The sequence below is a fragment of the Haliotis rufescens genome, unplaced genomic scaffold (assembly GCF_023055435.1).
Source record: "Haliotis rufescens isolate VD_foot unplaced genomic scaffold, xgHalRufe1.0.p SCAF_9, whole genome shotgun sequence".
In the NCBI taxonomy this organism is placed as follows: Eukaryota; Metazoa; Mollusca; class Gastropoda; order Lepetellida; family Haliotidae; genus Haliotis; species Haliotis rufescens.
The window spans coordinates 34,455,779-34,474,281 of record NW_025964383.1 but is presented as its reverse complement, the minus strand read 5'-3'; the positions used below and the strand labels follow the sequence as shown (position 1 = coordinate 34,474,281).

At 39.9% G+C, this 18,503-nt stretch overlaps 2 protein-coding genes across 7 annotated transcripts; one reads left to right on the top strand and one right to left on the bottom strand.

Moving 5' to 3' along the window:
• The first annotated feature begins 1,850 nt into the window (after positions 1–1,850).
• LOC124127245 lies at positions 1,851–8,632 on the top strand. 5 transcript variants are annotated; one of them, XM_048391289.1, is made up of 10 exons: positions 2,503–2,703; positions 3,133–3,225; positions 3,625–3,678; positions 3,981–4,319; positions 4,978–5,289; positions 6,113–6,247; positions 6,731–6,832; positions 7,031–7,117; positions 7,475–7,588; positions 8,273–8,632. In XM_048391289.1, exons 3-10 carry the CDS (start codon positions 3,630–3,632, stop codon positions 8,365–8,367), a joined length of 1,233 nt encoding a protein of 410 aa, XP_048247246.1. In that variant the 5' UTR covers positions 2,503–2,703; positions 3,133–3,225; positions 3,625–3,629; the 3' UTR covers positions 8,368–8,632. The 5 variants fall into 5 exon arrangements, with proteins under 5 accessions (XP_046346627.2, XP_048247246.1, XP_048247247.1 ...); XM_048391290.1 differs by having other exon boundaries at positions 2,503–2,708; XM_046490671.2 differs by lacking the exons at positions 2,503–2,703; positions 3,133–3,225 and adding an exon at positions 1,851–1,912.
• Positions 8,633–11,272: 2,640 nt separating this feature from the next.
• On the bottom strand, positions 11,273–17,093 carry LOC124127251. Of its 2 annotated transcripts, none has more exons than XM_046490678.2 (9): positions 16,958–17,093; positions 16,094–16,155; positions 14,653–14,973; positions 13,477–13,800; positions 12,806–12,916; positions 12,543–12,650; positions 12,325–12,420; positions 11,904–12,017; positions 11,273–11,514 (listed from the first exon to the last, which is right to left on the bottom strand). In XM_046490678.2, exons 2-9 carry the CDS (start codon positions 16,125–16,127, stop codon positions 11,411–11,413), a joined length of 1,212 nt encoding a protein of 403 aa, XP_046346634.1. In that variant the 5' UTR covers positions 16,128–16,155; positions 16,958–17,093; the 3' UTR covers positions 11,273–11,410. The 2 variants fall into 2 exon arrangements, with proteins under 2 accessions (XP_046346634.1, XP_046346635.1); XM_046490679.2 differs by lacking the exon at positions 16,958–17,093 and adding an exon at positions 16,275–16,569.
• Positions 17,094–18,503: the final 1,410 nt, after the last annotated feature.

Below are 18,503 nucleotides of genomic sequence, written 5' to 3'. Positions count from 1 at the left end.
AGAGGCGACTAACGGGATCGGGTGGTCAGGCTCGCTGACGTGGTCGATGCATGTCATCGATCCCAATTGCGTGGACCGCCGTCATACAGGCCGTATTTACAGACCGCCGTCATATAGCTGGAATATTGCTGAGTGCGGCGTTAAACAACAAAAACAACCAATCCTGACTACGAAGCATGTCAATGTGTGTGTGTTATGTATGTGTGTCGCGGAAAGAAGCCGTGAGAAAACGATGGGCGCGATTTCAAGTAGATGCTTGGGCTTTTGATATTCTATTTCCATACATGCGAGTGAGTGAATATTGTTCATATTGTCGCATTATGTGTATTATTGATGCATGTACAAAATGTTTTAGTGTTTGAACTAATTAGTGTTTCATCCTCAAATCTAGGAGATATAAAAACGCCTCCGTGGTGTAGTGTATTGAGCTAAAGGTTGGTGGTTCGATTCCCGGCCGCGACGAACCATTAGACCTGAAAGATGGTGCTTGTTGTTACCCTGTCTGGGGCTCGCCATTAAGGGGACAGCAAGGACTGACCGGCTCGGAGCCAGAGCGAGAGAGAGAGAGAGTGAGTATGGTTTTACGCCGCTTTTAGCAATATTCCAGCAATATCACGGCGGGGGACACCAGAAATGGGCTTCACACATTGTACCCATGTCGGGAATCGAACCCGGGTCTTCGGCGTGACGAGCGTACGCTTTAACCACTAGGCTACCCGACCGCCCCGCTCGGAGCCAGAATAAAGTGTCTGATCATGAGTGGAGTGTCCATGTTAAACTGCGGCATGGTATCATGGATATAGAACAGGGGGAGTAGTTTGAGCCTGATACTAAAGAACTGGATATAGAACAGGGGGAGGAGTTTGAGCCTGATACTAAAGAACTGGATGTAGGACACAGGGAGTATTCTGAAAATAAAATATACGTTAAGAAAAGTATAGTAATTTAAGAGAGGCACCTGGAGTTATTCCAAATAAAGTTAAATTTAAAACTGTAATAAAATAACTGGTACTAAAACTTCTCACACACAATATTGAGGATTGCTGTTAACCTGAGATTTCAGAATAGAAAATGAGGAAGAGGGGCTGAAAATCTTTATAATACAAGATATGTTTGATCTTTTCTGTAATCATTTTAATGCAAAACAAGGGGAGTCACTTGGGCCCAGTAGGGGACTTAGATGAGCCTAGATGGAGTGTTTTGAGCCTGGGTAAGGGAGTCATGTGAGCCTAGGCTCAGATGACTCTAGAGTCAAATTTAGGGGGAGTCGTTTGAGCCTACTACACCGGCATAGGCCCGGACTAGTACAAGCAGCCACACGCACATGTGCATGGAGGTTGCTATACAAGTGAACTAATCGTGAACGTGACGATATTAATGACAAGTCTTTTCACACCTGTTCCCAAACACCTGTTCCCGTTGATACACTGTTGAAACAACGCACATGTATTATACAGATAATATACCAGTCCTATACAACAGCTGTTTGCGTACTATTATAAATATTACATCTTTCGTTGTCAAAGCGATGGTTGGGACACACCAAACAACAGAAACATATTGCCACAGTTGCGTGTACCAGGCGAAAAATGAATTATACATGCCTTGCAATTGACGATATTGACGAGTATTGATTCGAACGTGAATAAAGAGAACCAAATTATTCCGTCTAATATAATGTGGGTGTTAGGCAATCGTCTACGTTTTCAAATAAACAGGGCGTTTATTGCGTCCGTGTTACCCTGCGTGAAACCAAAACAGTAAATATGTGGCGGCCTGGCTAATGTTATCAGGTAAATCCGTGTCATCTTGACCCGGCCTCTTACAACACTGCACAGCTGGAAATTACGTTGGGACACAGCCAGACATATGTAGCCTTGAACTGCAGCCGGACTGCACACTACAACCATGAGTATGAGTAGTATACTGCGTGTTTCATACACGATAATGATGTGTTTGTTTTGTTTGTTTCTTGTTTCACGCCAAGCATAGTCACCTATTACGGCAAGCATTGGTTGCTGAAGACCTATTCAACACCGGATCTTCACGGGTCTGATAAGGATATGAATAAAACTGCAGATAGAATTATCTCTAAATCATAAACAGGAACTGAGATGAATAACGATGTTATCCAAAGTGGTGTTTCGTTTGTTTGTCGTTTAATCGCGCACACAGCTATTTGACGGCGGTCTGTAAATATTCGAGGACCAGGCAATCCAGTGATTGGGTTGCTGAAGACCAGTTCTAACCTGGATCTTCACGCTTGGCAAAGTGATGTAATATTACATTTAGAATGTTTAGTACTACGCTATTAAAATGGCATACTCACAACTTTGTTGAAATGTTATTAATATTAAGTGCATGTCAAACGAGGCATCAATATACCCCGATTACTGCTGCAACGTATTTATCTTGCCGACGTGTTTCAATCTAAAAGAAATAAAAAAATGACAGAAAATAGCTGTTCCATTGAGCTGAGGTAAACTTGTGCCGTGTCACGTGACTTTCATTGACTCGTAAACAGCCGGTAATGTGTTGCTTAGTCTCGTGATCCAACAGGTTTGTTCGCCTCCTCAAGTGCAGATTGTCGTGTCGGGGCATGGGGGATTTCTCCCGCTCAGGCATGTATTACCTTCCCAGGCGGGATACGTAGTATTTTATCAAGATTACGTGAGCCAATCAGATCAACACTCTGACACGGAGGTAAGGTAAATGAGATTGTTGTTGGAGCAGGTACAAAGTGTCCACTGTATTTCAATGCTGTATTGTACGGTGGCCCATAAGGGACATGGAGTCTGTTTTTCAATATTTTGATGTTTCACTTACTTTTATTGTAACCTTGTGCAAATTTACTATGTCTGTCTGCATACATGGATGAGCGTTTCTGCATCTTGCGTGAGTTCCTGTGTTGGAACTTGTTATCATGATATGTTGCTGTGACAATTATACACATAAAAGTGGCCTAAAACATTCTGATAAACAAACGACTACATTATAATTACGACTTCAGGGGCTATGTTAACGTCGATGTGCCTAACCTGTATGACATATTGCAACTTATCTCCTGTACTCAGCCTACTGTTTTAGTGAGTGAGTGAGTTGGGTTTAACGCCGCTTTTAACAGTATTCCAGTTATATCGCGGCGTGTCAGCCTAATGTGGGAGGAAAGCCCGAAGTGATGCAGGTCTCAGACGTTTACCACTTCGGTGAAAACCACGAGCACGGGTATGGTGCTGACAAACCTAGAAACATAATCGGGGCGAACCGGGATTCGACCCCACAATCACAGGTTTCTGGCGTGCCCAAGGGACGCAACTCTGCACAGCGAATCGCGGCGCCTTAGACAACTCGGCCACCCGTGCCGCCCCAGTGAGGAATGTCAACTAGAACGTTATTGCTATGCATGCCCTAAGACAGTATCAGTACTGCGTCAGTTTGACCTGTGGGTTTTGACTGACTGTAATTTTTTATCTATGAACTTTCTATGCTATAGTTAAATATAACTATCGCGACTCTTGTGTATAATGCTGGCCTAAAATTCGTTCCTGATTCTGTGTTGAGGTGACTCACGTTATTGTTCACATACAATAAATGTATTACATGTGAGAGTGTTCTGTGCTTCAGACGGCATGGAAATGACACGATTTGCAACGGGTTTGACAGCGCTGTATACAATATGTAAGTATGGACAAAATAAGACTCAACCGATAATGTGTCAACACAATAACGTCTCAACTATTTCAGACATTTTTGTATGTTTTGTGGGGCGGTCGGGTAGCCTAGTGGTTTAAGCGTTCGCTCGTCACGCCAAAGACCCGGGTTCGATTCCCGACATGGGTACAATGTGTGAAGCCCATTTCTGGTGTCCCCCGCCGTGATATTGCTGGAATATTGCTAAAAGCGGCGTAAAACCATACTCAGTCAGTCAGTCAGTCAGTCAGTATGTTTTGTTGTTTAATGGAATGGTTCTGAAATTTCAGTTTGCACAAGTCACATTACTGCTGGATCCCCCGTGCGGACCACTGTGGACTGTCAGGCGTCTAAATATATCAATAACTATCAGAAGATTTTCTCCATTTCTATTGAAATATTCAACGTGACAGTCGTTCAGTTGGAAAAAAAGAAAGACCCCGTAGTTGTTCCCAACGACAAATACACCATAAGCAACATTACCGGACAACTAACTGACAATGATGTGTACATCAGAGGAACGGCTTTCCTAGAGTGTGAACTCGCGAGTACTATATATTGTGTTGTGTATGGCTACTCAGATTCTGCTTACACACATGTACGATTTAAGCCGGATACTGAATTTGATGGTAAGACTATTATGCATCGTGTTACCCGTGAAGATCCGGGTCAGAATAGGTCTTTGGCAACTCATACTTGTCATAACGAAGCCGGGTGGTCTAAAAAGTAATATTCATTACTTTGCCACCCGAGAAGATTCTGGTTAGAATTGGTCTTCAGCAACCCATTCACTGGATAGCCTGGTCCAGACTCGTTTACAAACCGCCGAAATATAGCTTGAATATTGCTGAGTGCGGCGTTAAATAACAAACAAAAAAACAAATATATTGTGTTCACATGTTAATCGTTGTTTATACACAGAATTATTTTATAATCTAACATAATAAAATTCCATGTCCAATATTATCATAAATTGCGAAAATAAGAATTTATAAGGAATTTAATTTCTGTTTGTTTATGTGTTATTGTAATCATTCACTTGCCATTTTACCCCGTGAAAATGGGGCTGGAGTTAACCTTCAGCAAACCATGCTTGTCATAAGTGGCGAAGGGCTGGTCAGGCTCACTGACTTGGTTGTCGTATCCAAATTGCGTAGGTCGATGCTCACGATGTCAATCATTGGATTATCTGGTCCAGACTCGGTTATTTCGGTTACTCGTCGTCATAATAAGTGGAATGTTGCCGACTGTGTCGTTAAACATCAAACAAACAATTATCCATTTCAGTTACCTGGGAAAATGTCTCTATTACACGAAGAAGGGTTCTATTCAATGACAGCAGATACATCACAGTTCTGACATGCGCATTAGAGGCTGGATCCAGAACAACGGAGATGTGGTGGCAATCTCGTTCGTCTGACGAGACTTTTTTGAAACTTGATCCACGTTCATATAATGTCACGAGAAGAGTCGGACCTGGTTGCCATGTGCACGTGCTCAGTGAACTAAGACAGGAGGCAGGCGAAGGGCAATCGCAGTTCAAGTGCATGTTTGGAGCTTTTGAAGTGGGATCAGTCGCAGTTGGAGAAACCAACCAAGGTACCAACTATGCCTCAACTTGTATCACGTTACCTCCAACTTGTTTCGTTTTCAAAACCAATAACAAATAGACCTACTGCATCAGATATATATACACACAAATACACACCCATATATATGGACCCGTGAAGATCCGGGGTAGAATAGGCCTTCAGCAACCCATGCTTGCCGTAAAAGGTGACTAACGGGATCGGGTGGTCAGGCTCGCTGACTTGGCTGATGCACGTCATCGATATCAATTGCGTGGATCGATGCTCATGATGTCAATCATTGGATTGTCTGGTCAAGACTCGAATATTTACAGACCGCCGTCATATAGCTGGAATATTGCTGAGTGCGGCGTAAAACAACTAACCAACCAACCAACCAACCCATATATATACACACACACACACACACACACACACACACACACACATATATATATATATATATATATATATATATATATATATATATATATATATATATATTAGCATGTCAGCTTGATGCGGGAAGAAAGCAAGACTCACTCTGTTACAGAAAATTTATTGACTGTCATGTCGTGTATGAGCTGATCATGTTATATTGAAAAAAGGAATATACAGTCAAATACCGTTGTGTGAAACTTACGGTTGTCTCAAAGTAAATTCTTGGTCCCTGCGTATTCCTGATTTATTCATCATTTTTGGTTGTGTCGAACTAGTGATAACCCGAAGTATTTACGCATGTTCCTTCAACTTCGACACAACGATGTCTGACTGTACATGAATTCCTTCATGTTTCCGTTAAACGATACACACTTGCATTCATACTTATTGAAATAAAATGATTTACTTTACAGAACCTGACAATATACTTAGTTCCCATCTTTTCCTATCGACGGGGTTCTTGGTGTACCCACATTTTGTCATCCTGCCACCTTTCTGTGACTTTCTACAGATGAAAAACATCATTCCGCAAAATTTCCGAGATCCAAGTAAGACGTTTTATTTCTTTGTGACACCTTGCAAGTATTCACATTGACTGTGAGTAAGTGAGTGAGGTAATATTTCACTCTCTATCCAATTAACGACGATAACATTTTATATATGTGTTTAAATTCTTTTGTTAATAGCACGTACAATTTAGTTCAATGGTGGAAACTCTACAGATTTTGCTAGTTGATATTGTAAACTTTTAGGCACCATCAAACACGGTTGTATTCTTTTTTTGCCAGGCAGTTTAGTTGTATTCCGTGTAAAGTTTTGATATCTGCAGAGTACATGTTAGGATGTGTCCCTTGGGAGTATTGACTATATGTTGAGTTATCCATTGTTGGAGACAACCAGGTTGCAAATTTTAGACTGTAGTGCTGATATTTCTGTCGGAAAGTGAAGTGAAATCACCTATAAAACTACGTATTGCGATAATGGATTGTGAGTGTTTATTTACTCCATGAACTCACATCACAATATTTCAGAAACAACGAAAAGTAGAAAGCGCAGAGCCTGGATTTCATTAATCACGGGCATTATATTTCTTGTATGGTGGATAATTGTGATTCAAGGTGCTCACACATCAGGTAATTGCATTTTGAAGTAATTATTCTTTACGTAAGTTGTATAATGTTTTCTTCATCCAAGAGTTGGAGTCGGAGTTGACAACACTAATACATTTTGATTTCCTGTTTTATTGAGATGTGGTGACAGGACACCTTCTGTAATCGATATATCATACATTGATTGAACTATGTTTAATATTTCAATTTATTTATTTCCAGGTTACGTTTGTTTTTTGGTTATGGAATCATTGTTCTTCATTCTTTATGCTGTTGTCCGACTGCTGCCTGAAAGCTTCGAGAAAGACGGTATGTAATAAGAATTACCGGTAATACCGGGTGTATGGGGTTACTGACGGCTACTGACTCGTAAACTTATCAGAATCATTGCATCAAATTCACATATTGTGTTTATTATACCTCTTCGCAGTTGGTAGGTAATACCATTGCGTCATTTTCATGGTATCATATGTAAAATATTACCTTACACCCAACTACAAAGAGGACGAATTAAAAGATTAACAATATGCTTCATAGGCAAGCCAGGTCCGCGTTATTAATATTAATTGACACATCGTAAATAGAACAAAGCATCCTACGTCTTGTTTAATCTGTTATTTTTTGTAAATGATCATGATCTGGTTCTGCATTTGACTATCATTGCAGGTGAAAGACTTCTCTACAACTGTAGAGTAGCACTATCCTGCGGAGCTGTCATAACTCCGGGTATCTGTTGGATGATGATCAGAACCCAGATGCAACTAGATTTCTCCATACAGGGTATATATCTGTTACAGCTGTCATAACTCCGGGTATCTGTTGGATGATGATCAGAACTCAGATGCAACTAGAGTTCTCCATACAGGGTATTATATCTGTTACAGCTGTCATCACTCCGGGTATCTGTTGGGTGATGATCAGAACTCAGATGCAACTAGAGTTCTCCATACAGGGTATTATATCTGTTACAGCTGTCATCACTCCAGGTATCTGTTGGGTGATGATCAGAACTCAGATGCAACTAGAGTTCTCCATACAGGGTATTATATCTGTTACAGCTGTCATCACTCCGGGTCTGTTGGATGATGATCAGAACTCAGATGCAACTAGAGTTCTCCATACAGGGTATTATATCTGTTACAGCTGTCATCACTCCGGGTCTGTTGGATGATGATCAGAACTCAGATGCAACTAGAGTTCTCCATACAGGGTATTATATCTGTTACAGCTGTCATCACTACGGGTATATGTTGGGTGCACGTGATGATCAGAACTCAGATGCAACTAGAGTTCTCCATACAGGGTATTATATCCAGAGACTATAATAAAGTCGTAGTGTGGACTAAATGCATCTGATTATTGTATTAAAATATTATATATAACTGTAATACAATATTAACACATGTAAAAATATTTCTACGCCATTTATGTGCATATACTGAAACTTATATGTTATGTTTGCAGAAGGTGTCTGGTTGGTGGTGACAGCCATTTCACTCATCGCCTTCGTTTCTGTTTCCAACAAGAGAGAATGGAAGTCATGGGATAAGCGCAGTTGATAGCCTTACAGATTATTTAAGGCATTACATATGTACATTTTTATCTGAGCAAGTCATGTAGATATAATCCATGTCACGAGGCTTAATATCGTGTCTCATTTTCTTTGCAAAAGATATTCGATTAATACAGACTAACAGTCAAAGCTGTGGCTAAAATTAAATGAATTCCCTTTTACGAAACGTCATCTTGCCTGGCGTTATACCACTGTATGGGATCGCGTTTTTATGTATTATGTGTTAATAACTGCTCCTTGCGCAATGGAAAGTTCAGTGACTGTCTTCTTTTTACAATGTACAATTACATCAATTCACAGGGTGAACACACATGTTTTTATGTTCACTAATCTCGGAACTATCACCAATACATACTGAAGATTCCGGGGTAGAATAGGTTTTCAGCAACCCATACTTGCCGTAAAAGGCGACAATGCTTGTCGTAAAAGGCGACTAAAGGGATCAGGTGGTCAGGCTCTGGTCCAGGCTTGATTATTTACAGACCGCCGTCATATAGCTGGAACATTGCTGAGTGCGGCGTTAAAAAACAAACAAACAAACAAACCTATTTTTTTCCTAAGTTTTATTCTAATATACAACAAGTGTCAGTTTCTAAAATAACTCAGGTCGATTATTTACATCCGCATTTTATTTTACAGAAACTGTATACAGTCTGTTTTATTATTCTTTGTCCAGCACTTGTATGGAGAGGTCTCATTCCAACATAACGATATAGACAGTTATTGTTGCATTGGGAGTAATAAAATATTTTTTAAATATAATGGCTAGTGTTATCGATGCGATAAAGCAATCCGGTAAACGTGGTATCACGATCCGATAAATATGCAAATGAGGTCATGAAATCACTTGGCAGGAACTACTTTTAGTAAGCTCTGTACAACAATGCCTCGTTTATTTGCTCAAAAACTATTTTAAAACGTTCCCTCAATGAGAAGATAGCGGTTTCCCAATGAGTGAGTGGTTACGTGAACAGACATGTCTGCAAGTCATTTGGCACTATATCAAAAATGAGGCAGTTCACTCAGTCTGTATAATCCTACGCGGTTTCTGAACTGACTATAGTGATGAGCAATTATAACTTAAACTTCGATGCTCGCATAATACAATATTTAGTTCTAATATTTAAAACTCATGATACAAAAACAGATCAGACTAACAATCTCAATATCCTATCGTACCTTAGAAAGGCTTTCATACTTGTCTTGTGTACGCCAGCCTGTTCGAAGTGAATCCTGAGAACAGTTATAGCATTCGTTGACAGTCAAATTGTTTCGTCTTTGCAATACAAACTTTACCGTACATGCATGGGATCAGTGGTATCACGGTAGATTCATGTTTTGTTTTGTTTGTTTGTTGTTTAACGCCGCACTCAGCAATATACCAGCTATATCATGGCGGTCTGTAAATAATCGAGTCTGAACCAGACTATCCAGTGATTTACATCAAGAGCATAGGTCCACGTAATTGGGATTGATGCCATGCATCAACCAAGTCAGCGAGCCTGACCACCCGATCCTGATAGTCGCCTCAAGATTACGACCTTTTCTACCCCGGAATCTTCACGGTAGATTCATGTATGCTGCTGTGGTCAAGACAGATGGTTGACAGCAGCAACACATGGACGGCCTGATGCGTCACTACACGACAGAAATCGCCACGAAAACACATTGTACTTTATCAATAAAAGAATATGAATTTAGCTTTGTGACGTGTGTGAGCGAATACCCATACAACCAACTTGGCTATCTTTCTGTGCGACACTGAGCCATACAACCAAGATATTTACCTCTAACACGGCAGGATCACTGTCTGATACTGTATGTATACACGTATTGTTGTTAAATATTGTTAAATATTGGTGTAAAATTTTGAAAATGCCAGAATCTAGATATGTAAAGAAATGCTATAATATGCAACTGCAAACTGTAGGTAATGGTAAAGTAAACTGGGTTTCCAAAATTAGACACATTATTGTGTCAGCAGGATTTGGTTTTATATGGGATCAACAGTTTGTTGCAAATATACCTTTGTTTATAAAGGATTTTTTGTGAGACTGAAATTATCGTACCAACAAGACTGGCATTCAGCTATACATGAAAGTTCGAAATCATATTATTATTCTTTGTTTAAGCAAACATTTGGTGTTGAAATGTATATTACAAGGCAATCATGTGATAAATTTAGAAGTATTATGGCTCGTTTCAGATGTAGTTCTAAGAATTGAATCAGGTAGACATAATAAGGAACCTAGAGAAGAAAGAGTTTGTACTGTTTGTAAACATGATTATATCGAAGATGAGTATCACTTTATTTTAATTTGTGATTGTTATCAAGTTTTGAGGTCAGAATATATATCCTTGAATTATTATGAGTTCCCGACAAGACATAAGTACAATATTTTAATGTCATCCACCAACCCATTTACTGTTAAGAAACTAGCCATGTATATTCTGAAAGCTATGAATCTAAGGCAAAGTCTGTTGGGATCTCCAACTCCCATCACCACACTGTAACCATTGTATCATGGGCCTATGGCCTACAATACATCTGAATAAAGTGTATAATAACGCCTTTCTTTTTTTCTTTGCCAACGTGAAGCGACTGAAGTATGTAGTTGTTGAAGCATGCACTACGCCATTTTGTTTAAATTTCTTTGTTTACAAGAAGCGTGTTCCAGGAAACAACAATGATAAAATCTTGACCTGTTAAAATCCATCGTATTTGACATACACTAACTGAGATTTGTGGGTTATTTTCGATATAGGTCAACAGAACATTGTGTGCACTTCACATGTCGTTTCTTGTCAGCTGTTTTGAAAAAGCTTAGCGGAACATCGTGCAATGCCATTGAACGATATATAGTTTATTTAACAAAAAAAACCAACATATATTCAGGTACTTCACATGTCATTCACAAGTAGCTCCTTTTATTAAAGTCCGTGAGAATATCTAAATGCACTCCTTTCATAAATGATCAGTCGGATGTGTTCATGTGTTATGGCAACTCGCAAGAACAACTTCATGCACGTCAATAACATTTTTCCGGTACTTCCCAATACTTTCCTTCTCGGCTCTTTGAGACGCAGACGAATCCAGTAAAGCATCCGATCGTCACCAACCAGAAAAAGGCCTCTAAAATGTTATGTACACGAGACTGTAAACATATTTATTTAGATGATCTGATCATTATTTTTCCAAAACAATATTAATTTATCACTTTATGAAACAATGCTTTCCAAACGAAATTTGATTTTTTGTTATCTAACGCCGCAATCAGCAATATTTCAGTTATATGACGGCGGGCTGTAAATAATCGAGTCTGGACCAGACAACCCAGTGATTGACACAATGAGCATCGATCCTCGCAATTGGGATACGATGACATTCATCAACCAAGTCAGCGCCTTAACACCCGATCCCGTTAGTCGCCTCTGACGACAAACATATAGTCGCCTTTTACGGCAAGCATGGGTTGCTGAAGACCTATGGTGAACAGATGAAGCAAATAAATGTTTACCTACCAAGTCCTATGATGCTAGTGCCTCCATAACACCTGATCATAATCCAGCATATAGAGGGCGTCATTGTCGCCCCATAGGAAGTGGCTACTCTGATATTGTACAAATATCTCTGACCTGTGAACATGAAATGTATGAGTTAGAAAGGTCTTTGTGTCCACCTAAAATTACTCTCCCTGCACAATGTCACCGTTGCGCTGCCTGAATAAAACACCCACAAATATTGACGTTGTTATCACATTGTATTGTTTCATCACTTGTGATACACAAAGGGTTGGGACCTATTTCTCGAACGGATATAGAAGGTTAAAGATGTTATTATTTGCAAATGTCTGTCAGAAAATATGAGTGTGCATAAAATTAAATTCTGGGAAATAGTACAACGTTTCGTATACAAAGCCACAATGAACAATAAAGATCTTACGTTTTTTTTCGAAGCGCCTGGACAAGTTTGCAATGAACCTCGTGAGGGTGTAGCCCAGTACGAAGACAAATTCGATCACAGCATACATGAAATAACCTGTGTACATGAATACACATGATTAGAAATAGGGCAACAAAATCTAACTACAATAATTTGATAATTGAAAACTAATAATTTATATCGACCTGATAGTTTTCTGATGAAACAAAATAACTAACCTAATGATCTGAGAAGATGGTCTCTTAGTATTATGATCCACCATATGAAGAACGTGAGGCCCACAAGGAATGACATAGCCGTACGAAATCTGCGCATACACAATCGCTCTGAAAATATGAATAATAATGATTCTTACCTGAAAAAAAAATCATCATACAAAAAATTGTATGATCATCGATTCGACATGAAGATCAATGACAAGATATTTCAATTCTTAGTGCATTTTCAAGAACAGGGTACGTTATTTAAAATATATTCTCACCTGGTTTTCGGAACGTTACTTTGTCTCCAAACAGAGCAAATACACATGGCAACATGATGAAATGCACGTACACTAACATGCTCGATAGAAACAGATGGGTACTGTGATTATCTGGAAATAGAAACTTAACCGGTGCATATCTAAATAATTAATCTATCTTATTACTGGATGATAATGCTTGATTGAGCCATATCTCTTGATAATCGAGATATTAAGAACATCCACACGAACATATGCCCAACATATTCTTAGAGCCATTGAAATGAAACATGAAAGATATATGAAACGTCAACGCGCAAGAATAGCCAATCTCGATTATCGGACGAAACAGTTTGCATTAGTTGGCAATATAGCGATGAAAATAAAATGAATGGATCACTGGAAATCAGTAATGACACCAGGGCCCACTTGCACAAAGCGATCTTAGCGCTAAGATGATCGTAACTCCAATACTTTAGCATAGGCTTACAATAGTCTTAGCGCTAAGATCGTTTTGTGCAAGTGGGCCCAGGTGTTCGCGACAAGGGTAATTAACATCAAAATGTTAACCCGATTTAGTCCTACAATGCAACTTTTCACAGTCATTAATGTCATTATAAATTCTTATAATGTATGTACTAGTCAGTGCATTATAACAGTTCATAGTTAGTAAGATAAAAACAATGACAAACCCCTGCCAGTTCTGATTGTGAGAGAAGTTGACCTTGACCTATCGTTTTCAGCGATACACTTCAGAGTTATGTCCCCATGTTCTGTGAGCACGTGAACATATTTACTGACAGCATGGTAGGAACACTCTGATAGAGTCACAGTACTTGCTTGAGGGCTGTCACCAGGAACGGGTTGGAAGCCTGTGATATCTGAGTGACTGATCACCCATTGCAGTCTAGTTCTGTTAACTCCAAACAGCGCAGAACATGTGAACAGCACGACATCACCAACGCCGTATGTCTCCTTCACGGGCGTCTGGGTGATTGAAAGATTGCTTGTAGCAACTACAACATAAAAATACAAATAGCTATCATTCATAAGGCATTCATAAAAACAGTACCGTGGATTGCTGAACATATTTTTTCAACTCATAACTGCTGCGTTGCATCTGTAGAGAAATATACAACATGCATAGATGGTGCTTCACCACAGGGTGATGCATATACCAGATTTTGATCTCTTTCACTTAAACATAAACAGGGGGCACGGGTGGTCCAGTCGTCTAAGGCGCAGCGATTCGCTGTGCAGAGTTGCGTCCCTTGGGCACGCCAGAAACCTATGATTGTGGGTTCGAATCACGGTTCGCCCCGATTATGTTTCTAGCTTTGTCAGCACCATACCCGTGCTCGTGGGTTTCACCGAAGTGGTAAACGTCTAAGACCTGCATCACTTCGGGCTTTCCTCCCACATGATATAACTGGAATACTGTTAAAAGCGGCGTTAAACCCAACTCACTCAATCACTAAACATAAACATATTATAAATAAAAGCGACAAAGCCAGTCCATAACCATAATAAATCTCTGCTAAGAGAAGAGTCCACCAAATCTTAAGCACATTTGCAAGGTGAGTGTCAAATTGTGAAATGTCGTCCCAAAGTCTACAAGAAGCGTCTGGAGAGTTTCAGTATGGCCCTGTGTTTTATAAGCCAGATCAAACAAGTTTTGAGCAAGGGTAGCATAATGCTCTTTGAAATCTTCGTGGAAATATTGCGTGATTGCACTGACCAATTCATTAATCAATGATACTTGTGAACATTTGTTTTCCATTTAACATCTACAACATGACAGACAGACATTCGTCATTACAATGTTCACATAAATTGAATGCGGAAAGAATGAGTTAACTGTGTCCTACCATTAAATTCCAGTTGCGGCGTGATTGTCAAATTACTGTAGGATGTTGGGTTGTATACCATTCCAAATGATTTACATCGAATATGTTGGACATCGCTGCATTTGATGTTAAGGCTTGCTTTGAGAATTCCAACTTCATCTGTTATATTTCCAAAAGGACTGGAAACAATTCCACTGTTAACTTGAACATCGACCATGTCGTTACTAAGGAACATCAACTGTGTCGTGTTGATAAATAGGTTCATTGAGAAAAGTCTAGAAAGTTGTTCACATTTACACTCGACGTTTACGTTTATGGCAGGTGCGGTTTTCGCCAGCAACACTGGAAAAAATAGAAGATATATGGCATGGCTAAACATTTTAAAGTTTAACTTCACCTCTGGAAAATATGCTCAGGGAAATAGTCCCAAAATAGTCCCAAGCCCATCAAGAAACTGTGTACATTTTTTTCTCATAACATTTGCTCATTATAATACAATGCAGGTGTATAAAGTTTGACATGATATTCTTTTGGTAAATACGAAGGTCGGGATCATTAAAAAAGTCAAGCAGCGTTTAACTTGATTTTTATGCCTTAGACGGGGGCGGTGGTGTAGCCTAATTGTTACTGTGTTATCTCGTCACGGCGAAGGCCCTGATTCGATTTACAGCATGAGTACAACGTGTGAAGAAAAACCTCCAAACCCTTTTCATATCCAATAGAAAAGTCTGCTCAAAGCAGAGTCAATTGTACTATTCCGACTATAGCATAAGCATATGTTTATGAATCACTACTAAATAGTGATAACACCAGGTGAAACCCATTTGAGCTGTCCCCCATCGTGATAAACGGCAGCATTAACTAGCAAATGAAAGCGACAAAACCAAAAGAATTCTCTGCGGAACACATCTCAGTTGAATGATATTCAATTTACATTCAGCTACTATTAACCAACTAGTATACCTTGCTTATCATTATTATCACAGCTGGTAGAATAGACCCATGCTTGCTGTAAAAAGCAACTATGCTTGTCGTAAATGGCGACTAACGGGATCGGGTCGTCAGGATCGCTGACTTGGTTGATGAATGTCATCGATCCCAATTGCGTGGATCGATGCTTATGATATTAATCACTGGATTGTCTGGTCCAGACTCGATTATTTACAGACCGCCGTCATATAGCAGGAAGATTGCTAAGTGCGGCGTTAAACAACCAACCAACCAACCAAAATGTTTAAGGCACTGAAGCAAGTGCTATTCCAATAAGGCTGAAATATTGCCGACGTGACTTTACATTTAATTCTCTCTTACAGAATGGATTATGTGTCCTTAAACTCATTGGAGTTATTGTAGCAACTATGCACTTATCTAAATCAAGATATTGATATTTCAATGCAATTTAGTGTTTGAATAAATTATTTACATTGTAGATAAGGCCAAAGAACAAGTTAAACACACTCACCGCAAACAGCTACACACTTGTAAAATGCCGCCATGGCTCACGTTTCACTTTGTGACATTTAGCTGTGGAGTAATGATACTGTGTGTTAAAACAAGCAACAACAAAATATAGCGTTGACAGCGTCAAAAACGTTTCATTGATAGATAAAACCTTGTAGGCGAACGTGAATGAAACTGCTTACCTCCTCTCTCGGAAACCGAGCTGCCGTTGATATCCCGACAGTGTCAAAGTGTATAGCTTAGGGTATGTACGGCACACTGTTTATGCCATAAAACACATGTTCTCGTCAGGATTATGTCCCAAGTTAATCATGGTGATTACCTATTGCTAACAAGTATAAAAACATAAATGTTTTTGCATTGAACACAAACTGACAGGCCACATAACGCTGTTTGTATATGTAGAAAAATAAAGATTGGTTGGTTTGTTGTTTAACGCCGCACTCAGTAATATTCCAGCTATATGACGGCGGTCGTAAATAATCGAGTGTGGACCAGACAATCCAGTGATTTATATCATGAGCATCGATCCACGCAGTTGGGATCGATGACATGCATCAGCCAAGTCAGTGAGCCTGACGACCCGATCCCGTCGCCTCTTACGACAAGCATAGTCGCCTTTTACGGCAAGGATGGGTTGCTGAAAATCTATTCTACCCCGGGTCTTCACAGGTCAGATCTGAATCATGTGCATGTGTACATATATATAGGATAGGAGCACAGCGGCCATTTGAAGTGTTTCACTGTAAACAGAGATATACACACGTACTTGCAATTACCCTCAGAGATTCTCAGAGAAACTGAAATTATAGCTATTAAGTATAATGGTCAGTGGAGTGGAGTACAAATGAATATGCAAGCCTACCAGACGTTATTGAATCCTTTACATGTGTTCACAAAGTGAGAAGGAAGCAGTCGATAACGCAACTACATGTAGCTTTCAATCTTTTGTACTTGCGCAACCACTGAAACACGGACAAGCCAGTTAACAATAGATGGCCTTGGTTTTGAAAACGCCTGTCGGTGCGGGGAATATATAGCAGTGAATGAATGTCAACATGACATAAGGCATGAGAGGTGTCGATGTAGAATTGCACCCCCGAACAAAACCTACCCCCGGTGAGTTGCCATGTCAAAGTGTCGGGTGTTACCCGTCCAGTAAAATACAAACAATTAATATAAATTGCATGATGATTATGAACTGTCCCGATGCATCTGTTGTCAAATGGATACACTACATGGAGTGTGATATTCTGTTAACTGGATGATCATTATATGATGAGGCATGGTGTATTATTGTGTATGAATGAATGTGGATTGTTTGTACTCCAACTTGCTCTCCTCTGTTTAGGGGGCGGTGGGGTAGCCTAGTGGTTAAAGCGTTCGCTCGTCACGCCGAAGACCCGGGTTCGATTCCCGACATGGGTACAATGTGTGAAGCTCATTTCTGGTGTCCCCCGCCGTGATATTGCTGGGATATTGCTAAAAGCGGCGTAAAACACACTCACTCAGTCACTCACGCCTCTGTTTAGGCCAATCTTTAACTGTTGTTAATTTCCCAATCACCCAACTATCTTTAACCGATGTAAACCATGAGCAGCGTCAAGAGGTGAGGTGAAATTGGGTTTAACGTCGCGTCCAAGATAATTGCACTTATATAGCGCGCGCGCGTGTGTGTGTGTGGCTTCTTGTACTAGTCCGGACTGATGTCGATTAATAGTGCTAGCCCACTGAGATGTCGATTTATAGTGCTAGCCCACTGATATGCCGCAGGTTAACATGAATACCCCACTCAGACACAGTATACTGACTCCGAGCCGACAGTCCTTGTTTTAGCCCCTTAATGCCGAGCGCCAGAGAGGGTGCGTACAATCTTTTAACGTATTTTGGTATGACGCGGCCGGGGATCGAATCACTTTGAAGACAGTAGCCTTGGACGTTAGCTTGAATCATCACTATTTGAAAATGATTCATAAACGCATGATTATGATGTGATCGGAATCGTACTTTGGATTTAGTTTTAGTTTTATATTAGTAGAGATTTTTCACGATTTTTTGAATGTTATTTGTCGCTTTTATTATTTTTGTCATCCTCAACTTCCTTATACACGGCATATCAACATACACACATGCACTTTGTAATTTATTCGAAATGTGAATATTTCAGTGAATATGAAAACAGTTTCGTTAAACTATGTCACTGTTGCAATTGTGAAAGCGATGTGAGGTGAACTAATGTTACTGTGTTGAATACTTCTTTTCCCTGTTTACAGTGCATTCTGTCACATGGAGATTCCTAGTAATTCCTATGCTGGTCATATGAAGCGAGGGAATGGATCCGGTGGTCGGGCCCGCTGCCTTGGTGGATTGCATGTCATCGTATTCCACTTGCGCAGATCGACGCGCTTGAC